At 37.2% G+C, this 9,685-nt stretch overlaps 1 protein-coding gene across 1 annotated transcript; it reads left to right on the top strand.

Moving 5' to 3' along the window:
- The first annotated feature begins 389 nt into the window (after positions 1–389).
- On the top strand, positions 390–3,524 carry LOC103715625 (WAT1-related protein At4g08290-like). Its single transcript, XM_008803309.4, has 6 exons — positions 390–689; positions 795–857; positions 999–1,323; positions 2,532–2,690; positions 2,920–3,071; positions 3,187–3,524. Exons 1-6 carry the CDS (start codon positions 496–498, stop codon positions 3,335–3,337), a joined length of 1,044 nt encoding a protein of 347 aa, XP_008801531.2. The 5' UTR covers positions 390–495; the 3' UTR covers positions 3,338–3,524.
- Positions 3,525–9,685: the final 6,161 nt, after the last annotated feature.

Consider the following 9,685-nt stretch of genomic DNA (forward strand, 5'->3'; position numbering starts at 1 on the left):
ATTTAAAAGAAAGAAACAGAAAACATGTGCAGTCAAAAGCATTAGTTAATTTAACAAAGATTTATAAATAAAAAAAGTCATATTTCAGTTTTTTTAATATAGAAATAAAAAAAAGCATCACATATTAAAAAAAAGGATATTTATCCACCAACCCAGCCTAATTAATTTAACAAATATTTTATAAATAAAATAAAATATTTTTTCAGATCGAGCAATTTATATGGAACAAATCAGAACGCTGAATCCCGACCTTTAAGCCAGGAATCACAAAACGTCATGTGATTTTTCCTGCCGACACATCCACGCACAATAACATGTCGGTTGTCTTATCCTATCATCTTCTTCTTCTTCTTCTTCTTCTTCTTCTTCTTCTTCTTCTTCTTCTTTTCGCTTTAACGGGTTGATCATAGCCGTCTTATCCTCTCGCTCCCCGTCCATCAGACTTGGCCGCCAGATTTTTCCACTGGGGAGTCCAATCCGCAGCAGGCATTGACGATGTTGGTTTCAGCCATGGAGAGATGCAGTTCCTACGTCCTCATGATCCTCTCCCAGCTCAGCATCGCCGTGTTCATCATCCTACAGCAGTCGGCCGTCACCTCCTCCGACGCCGTCAGCCCCACCATCCTCGTCCTCTACGAACACCTCCTCTCAGCCACCCTACTCTCCTCCCTCGCCCTCCTCCTCGATAGGTACCACCCCCGATATCTTCCCCAGTCTATGCCTATTTTTTCTTCCCTTTAACTAGCCTACTTCTCTAACCCCACCTTTCTCGTCTCTTCTCCCTTCTTCCACAGAGGCAGGAGGCCGAGGCTTTCCTTCCCATTCCTCTTCTGGGCCTTCTTCGCCGGCTTCTTGCAGTTAATCGTCTTTTAAACATGCAACTCATCTGTTTCCTTCTCTTTTTCCCGTCAATTCCATGATCATGATCATTTGTTAGTAGTTAAGCTAATTAGTCTTACATTATTGACTAATTAAATGACTTGGTTGGTCTATGTAAGGATAACGACGTCTCAATTGATGATGACGATGAGCCTTCGTTACATAAAGGCGTCGTTCCAGAGCGGGGCGATGAACACGACGCCGGCGGTGGTGTTCGTGCTTGCGGTGGCTTGCCGGCGGGAGCCCTACCGGTTCGGCAGTGTCCAGGGGCAGGCCAAGCTGTGGGGGATCCTCCTCTCCGCCGCGGGTGCCACCGTCATGGTGCTCTTCTCGGGCGCTGGGCCGGATCGCTTGACCAGTTCCCCCTGGACCGGCGACCGGTTCATCGGCTGCCTCTTGGTTGGGCTGGGAATCCTCGGCTGCGCAACGGGAGCTATTTTGGTGGTAGGTGCCATGCCACTTTCATGCACGATTTGCACAGTTATTGTGGTTATTTAATGAGACAACTTTATGTACCCTATATAATATATTATTAATAACTATTCGTCTTCTGAGAGTGATCATCAAATAATTGATAGTATTTTTTAGTACAAACTATATATTTTTACTATCATTTGGTCATTTAATGTGATATATGAAAATAATGTGCTAAACCTTTGTTGCAAGTACTTGATTAATTTTCGCAGCACTAGGGAAAAATAATCGGGCGAGATTGGACTAACATCATATAAGTTGTGGTCCTTTTAGCTATGCTATTTTAACTTCAAAATTGTCATTCTATGACTTTACCATTTTTTATGGATTTTTTTTAGCTATATCTAAGACCTATTTATACGAATGGAGATTGATCAAGCAAGTATTTGATCCAGGTTTGGTTTGTTCATCACTATTTTGAGTCCAATTCAATCTTAATTTTGAGCCGAATCAAATACAAATCTAATTGATCAGCTTGAAAATTTCTAAATTGAGCTAGAAATCAATTCAAGCTTGAAACAAACTAACCTCAAAGTTGAATGAAAGTTTGATTCAAATATGACTTACTATTTAATATATTCAAAATAAAAATAATAAATATTCAAGTTTAGAACAATCTTAAAAGTGTGGACCACTGGAACTAAGATCCAGCAATCATTATCTAAACTATGAATACATGCATGCACTTTGTATATAAGCTAGGACACACTTGAATACGTTTTGTCCGAAATAATTTTTTGTAGAAATTAATGATGGACTTTTTTAAAATAAAAATCAATACTATTAAACAGCACAAAAAAATATCCAAAAACAAAAAATAATGAGATCTTTTATCTACACACCAAATCGATGAAAATAAATAATTATAATAAAATGATGCAATATCTGAATTTAATCTATAGTCTAGACGCATTCAAATCGCTTAAATTTGATATCTGTATGCTCAAAAACATTTTGATCAAGATCAACAGCTAATACATATAAGTTATACAGCGTACAATAAGTTTGAGCTCACTGGCTTTAAGCAATTCTGATGAATAGAAGATGGATTTTCGAAATAAATATCTTTTAATTTATAAGCATTTTATATGCCATATATGATTAATGATGTAGATTTGTAGTCCATGAGTACTTTACTTTATATCATCCTTGATGGTAAGTATTTCCTTGTGTTGTAGGAATACGTGGCAATAAAGTATTCAGCAGATCTGACTTTATCAGCAATGATGAATGTCTCGGGGACAATCCAAACAGCAATAATAGCAGCACTGACAGAGAGAGACCTTTCATCATGGAGAGTTCGATCGAATGGAACTCTTCTCACCATCATATATGGGGTAATGTCATTACCATCACAAGTGAAAAATACTTGGGCAATTGCATGTTGAGCTACATCAACTAGTGGAAGTAGCTCAGGTTGCTGGTATTTCTATTGCGTCCAGCTCGAGTTAATGAACAAGTTGAACTAGTAGCAATGCTAATTAGAGACAATGAGTAGCTTGCATGATTCAAAATCATTTACCACAAAGGGTCTGTAGCTGAAGTTTCCGCTGCTATCTCTTGCAGGGAACTGTGGTTACAGGGCTTACATACCTGACAACGAATTGGTGCATACACAAGGAAGGCCCTGTCTTCACATCAGCATTTTCTCCACTGCTCATCGTCTTCTCCTTCCTTCTGGAGATACTTATCTTGCATCGTGCCGCCCATCTTGCAAGGTTTGATAAAGATCTCTCCTTGGCCAATTCCATCATTACCATGGTTCTTTGGTTGCATATCATTAATCAAATTTTCTATGCTTGCTAATGGTTTTGGTGTTGGGATTTTACACAGTATTATTGGGGCCGCTCTTGTTGTCGGGGGTCTATATCTCCTGTTGTGGGCAAAATCCAAGGACTACAAGCTGGAGAAAATTGCCATTGAAGGACAAAGTCATGCAACCGAAGGCTCAACTACAGAACCATTGCTGCCGAATGAAGTTTAACCGCACACATTATATATATATATATATAGCTAGGGTCTTGCATTAATTCGACAATTAGTCTCCTGGCGATCTAGTGATTTTCTCGATCACTGTATGCTAGGAGAAACAAAATCATAAGCAGCAACCTCTATTTTAGAGAGAGTTAGAATAAATCTCCAAGAAATAAAATTTCATTTTCAAGATTGTACGCAATGATTTCTATTGAAACAAAAATATATATATATGGAAACAAAAGACAGTAAAAGTATTCCATTTGCCATCATACAAGACAGTAACACTTATCCGCACTAACAAAAGACATAAAAGTATATTGCCTGTATTTCTAAATGGTAAGCACTAGGTTCAGCACTACATCATTGCTCAAGAAAAAAAAGAGAGAAAAAAGGGGGGAAAAACCACTCTGTTGCCTTTGACAAGGCCAATCAATCTAGTACCACTCATCAAACACCATATGATCATAACAGTATCACATATATCGAAACAAATCAATTCCATTGCTTATATCGTGGCTAATCAATCAACATCAGCTTCTCAAAGACCATACTGACAACAACAGTATCACACTGCATATATAGAAAGAAATCAATTCTAACAGCTTTTGTTTGACAACTATTTTAGTGGGAAGCAGTCTATTGCTTACACCAAGGCTCAACAATCAACAACAACTTTCCAAGCACCATGTGAGAATAACAGTATATGGAAAGAAATCAGTTCTAACAGCATAATTTTACTAGTATTTTACTTGGAATTATACTTTCCCATGAGCATCCATGTGGAATCAATCTTGATAGAGGGAGGAGAGAAATTGATCCATCTTGATGTGTACCCTTAAGTCAGGTTTGGAATCCGGAAGCCCCGTGACATTCATGCATCCTTGTTCATGCTTAAAAAGTTGGCCTGCTCAGATGTACAATTTGCTCAGATAGATATTGTGTGCGATCATATGCAAGAAATAACATGAAAAATCAATCACAGGCAAACTGGTTTCTTGTCATACTTTGCAGAACAAAAAATGAGCAAGGTTATATCAAGCTTGCTTGTTCACAATCACACTGGGAAAACAAAACCACATGCTTTTTACTAGAGATTTTATTGAAATGATCTTCAGTAAAATCTCACAAATGCATTGAAGGTTAACAAATAAAGTAGATGTTGCTGCATGACTGATTCAATCATTTTTACAATTACATTTGTTAATTTGTTTGATGATTAACATTCTAAATGGCTAGTTATATTTCAAGCCAGTTGAATCCATTTCATGTAAAGGTAGGATATTCATATCCTACTATGTGGGAAGGAATGTGGTCTAAATGAGCATTTATTCTGGGTGAATTATGGCTTTCAGTACTTTTAGACAAAATAACATAAATGTTTTTTTTTTTTTTTTGCACCCAAACATGAACCATGTGATTGTTCTTGTATAATAGATGCATAGGATAATCAACAAAGGAGATAACTGTAAGCGAGAAGGTTGTTGTAAAATAGCCAAAGTATCTCCTTAACCACACCAAAGAAAGGGGAGTTCTATTTTGTTACCCAGGAAAGAGCCTTGGTTGCACAACAACAATTAGGTATAAGCACCAACAACAGAAAACCCAGACTGAAGACTCCGATCTGGTTTGTCCCATCAACAAAAAGCAAAAATGTGCTTCAATAGCTTTAGAATTTTCAATGGGCAGATTTTTCATCAAATGCACTATAATAACTAAAAAATAGCATGTCATTGCAAGGAGGTTTTTTTTTTAAAAAAAAAATCCAGTAACGTAAAGACAGTGCAGAACTTTGGCACTTGGTTGTCAAAAAAATGAATATTGCAAATTACAAAACACAGCTTTCTGCAGTTATGGAATCTAAACTCAAAGTTAGTTTCCTTCATATGATCAACAAAAGGAAGCAAAGGCTTTGAGCTAATTGACAAAGGGTCAAAACCAGTACATGACAATAAACATGCAATACCTATCTCTCTTCATGCCCCACATCTCTTATCTGAACTCAAGGACAAAATTGCTGTCATCCTTGTGAAACTGTTTTATAGTGAGCACATGATTGTGTGCTCACATTACCACTCTGATGCATAATTTTCTAGTTGCAAAACATGGAGGCAATCATACAATACTTGAAGGAGTAAAGCCTTCCTCACAAAGGCATCCAAAAAAAAATACTTTCCGGGTGATCAACAAAAGGAGTGCCAGAGAAGAATTGATGGATGAGGAAAAGGATGTATTACAAAATTGGGTGCAAAGTGCAGCGCAAATTCAGTGGCTCTAAAAGAATTGCATCACAATCTTCCAACCAGTAAACCAATAATAACATAAAGAACTCCACCCATCATATTAAGAATTGCCACAGTTAAGATCCACATATGGTAGTTAATTGAATTACATTTGAAATAAAGATCATAATTGAAGGTTATATATTCAGTATTTTCATAAGTCCGCTCGCAGTTATAGTTGTCACAACCCAGTTTGTGACAGAGTTGGCTTTCAAGTCTTCTGAGATACCTTAATTTTAGTCGAGAAGGGAAGAAATCTTGTTTTAGTTTGTCTATAAAATGTAGTTTAATTCTCTTAACCTTCTGTAAGAAATATGTATTCAAAAAGATAGTTATTGTATTCATTGCCTATGTCGTGAAATACTCATGTTTATAGAATCACTGCAAGATCATGGAGTAATCTTCAAGAGAGTGTGTTCCAACTTCCAATCTTGGTCTTGCCTTGGCAAAGAGATGACAAAACACAACATCTATATTGCTATATAAAAAACCACCCAATTATTAAACATAGTGGGGAATCTTATGTTTGAAAATTTAATTCTACCACTCTCACCAACTTGATAGTTCTTTATTTAAGATCCATTAATTCTTTTTAAAAAAAAAAACAACAACGTTGGCATGCCTTATATTCTCCCATAAAGTTATGAATGAAAAAGGGAGCAACATGACAACTGTTTGCGGACTTCAAAGGTACCGGACTAAGGAAACCCTCCTAATATGTGACAAATCCCAAAAATAGAAAACAAAGAAACATAATGACACAAGATATCTCAATGAATTGGAACCCATGAAAGATCACTTCTCCTCGCCCAAATCACAAAAACCATTTTTTTCCGCATATTTTTTGAATAAATCAGGAAAAGAGACAGAAGCGATGCAAGAGCTTACAGAGATTATTCTAATGGATCTTCCTTCGCGGGGGTTGCTTCTGGGTAGCCAATTTATACATCCAAAAGACCTAAAACGGAGGCAACAAAGCTTATCTCCTTGATCCAATAGATAGAGATGGATTGCTTCAAAAACAGAGAGAAAGAGAAAGGGGATTCGACGGATCGAAGAAGCGGGTACGCACCAAGGCCAAGACGTGGACCGCCAAGAGAACGATAACAAAGAGAGACGCGTTGTCCAGAATCCAAGGTCCAGACGTCGACGTCGGTCGCCTCTCCGCCATCGCCCAAATCTCCGAAGGCTTCCGGGGCTCGCTCGCTCGCTCGCTCGGCGCTGGCCAAACAAAACCCCACCTTGCCTTGTTGAGAGAAGCTTGAGGCGGTGGTCCAATTGAAAAAGGAGATCAGAGATCAAAAGGACATCATTTTCCTGGAACGTACACATTAAACCACTATCTATTTCAGTTTGTACTGGAGCCGGCAACTGGCGTGCCGGGACTAGTTTAAACTTGAGATGCATTGCTACATCTGCATATGACACAGGGGTTTGCACTAAATATTTAGAAGCACTAAAAAGTTTTTTACCATGAAGTTCTGTAATGACTGCAGCAAATAGCTATCAAATAGTTAAACCATATGCAATTTTACACAATAACATCTTAGAATATTTATCTATAAAATTTCATTACTTATATCTATAGATTATATGTAAGTTCTACAATGAAGCCACCTGCAATGGTAAACTCATAAGGGGTTCTCCACCTCCATGTAAGCCCTCTATCTATCCAATCTCTGAAATTCAAATGATTAGCTCTTTGCACTTGACATGAAAGATTTTACTGAAAAACCTTTTAGGTATGTTCTATAGGAAGTTAGATGCAAAATGTTAATTGTAAGGGTTTGGACCAGTACCAACACTGCTAGCTGGGGGCTAGTTTAAAGTTTGAACTTGACATGTACACTTTTATATATGATCCCTATAGAAAAAACAAAAAAGAAACCCTGAGGAAATCATGCATAATAGTTAAGTCCTATGATAGAGATGTAAAAATGCATGTATAGAACTTGAACTAGTCCCGGCAAGCCAAGTGTCGGGACTAACTTCAGTAACTTAGCTTGAACTGGTGTCGGCAGGCCAAATTCAGAGACTAATTCAAAGTAAACATATGTATTCTTATACATAACACCCTTACCTTCTTGTTATAGTTACAAGCATTTCTTTTTTCTTTTGTAAATTCTTTTGTTCTTTTGAATAAAAGCTAAGGAGGGGATTACCTTCTTCATTACTTTCAGAAAAATATACGACACCAGAAAAATATATGGACTGCCCTTTCATTGTTATCCATTCATAGGAGCTTGCCTATTCCAGAAGCAACACCATCTCTCTCTCGCTCTCTCTGATAATGATCACTTCTCTCTACACTCCTTTGCTGAGAAGATCGAATAGGAGTGACTCCTACATTGGCCTGCGGATCTCCACATGATTCTCTCTCTTAGCTTATGAATGAATGTAGCTTTAAGCTATATGCTGTAGCTTTTTCTCTGACATCAATGCATTAAAAGACATCCTTTTTAAGGTTTCAACTTTCAAAATATTGATGAGGTCAAAACATACCTTTTCCTTGGGTCAATGCATGCTTTGTTGAATGTTCTCCTTAGATCTAGTTTATCAATTAGCTTCATATCTACAGAACAGGAAGGAATTGCTAGTAATGGACGAGTTTTGGACCTAGGCAGCAACTTGTCATTTTCCTCATCAAAAGAACCATTGGCATTTTTAGTATTTGTTGTTATGTTACATTCTATAGTTTTCTGGTTCACGCATTGTCATTAACATCTCCTTTTTAATTTTAACTTGAATAGGAGCAAGGTGTTGTTATCTTTTCTATGAGAATTATACATTTATTTGGGTGATTATTAGGATTCTCACCAATTATTGCTAATGTAGCATTTACAGCTTTTATGTAGAAATTGTTTTAATCAAGATATTAGTAGGTACTGGGTGTTTGGACAATAGGTAGCCCTTTTTTACCTTCCTTTATGTTGAAGATAAGCTACGAGCATGAGAAATCTTTGATGTTCAGATCTGTCAGGGCAAAGTTTACGGAATTTGATGGAGCTCAGCTGGATGTGCAGACAAGAACTTCATGGGCGACTGTTGTAACCCAATAGTACTGTGCATTAAACCAGATTCACAAGATAACTACTAACTCTATGAAAATTTCAGGGACAGATTATTGGCTGCAACTTGTATGATGGTGATCCTTGAAAGTACCTATCTCAGAATGTGAACACAGCAAGTTTCTGTAATATCAGCTGCTCAAGGCTAGGCCATGAGTATTCCTGAGTTACTGTCATGGCAAAAGATTGAGATGCTTAAATGTTTCACATATTACACTATGTTACAGCTTTCAGACTTCTCTATGCTTTGCACTTGTAGGTCTTTGTTTTCGCCATCGTACTTATCTCTGCCACTTATGGTGGAATATACAGAGGCCTTTCGCACAATCAGTAAAATAATTTGTGTAAAACTAATCAAAAGAAAAGAAAAAGGAAAAAAATAGGAAACATTTGGTTCCTAGCACTTGCAGCTTTGAACTAGATTAAGCCAACCGTAAGACAGATTCTTTATAATGTAAATTAGGTGGATTAAACAGTTCATTTGCATGGATAACATATGGCTAGTGATGCCAAGTCCTTGAGACTGGATATTAAACCACTCAGAGATCATCGCATGGACCAGACCCTATTTCAAGAACAAGTGCAGTATGGCTGCCTAAACTAAGTCCAGTTTCCCCCAAGTCCTGTCCAGATTTGTCCTCTCACATTAGCTCTGCTTCAGTATTTTCTTTTAATTGTTATTTTGTAAGAAAAAAAAAGGTAAAACATGATTGCATTCATTGAAATCTTCTGTTTCAGTATTAAATTGCAGGCTTGTCATTCTCTAACCTTTTTCCCCTCTCCTCATGGAACTCTACCATGGTTCAAAGTAACAGCCCTTCAACACTCTCCATCCACAAATATGATTGTGAATACTTGTTATATTACCATTATAACAATGTTGTATAACATTATTAATGACTATAACATCTTAATTCAATTTATAGTTATTGATGGATTCAGTTTGATCTTGTATTTAAGAAGCAGCTGCCTGCTGTAGTGGCAGCTTGAAAACCGACAAATGACCAC

This window comes from Phoenix dactylifera, chromosome 9, assembly GCF_009389715.1.
Source record: "Phoenix dactylifera cultivar Barhee BC4 chromosome 9, palm_55x_up_171113_PBpolish2nd_filt_p, whole genome shotgun sequence".
Lineage (NCBI taxonomy): Eukaryota > Viridiplantae > Streptophyta > Magnoliopsida > Arecales > Arecaceae > Phoenix > Phoenix dactylifera.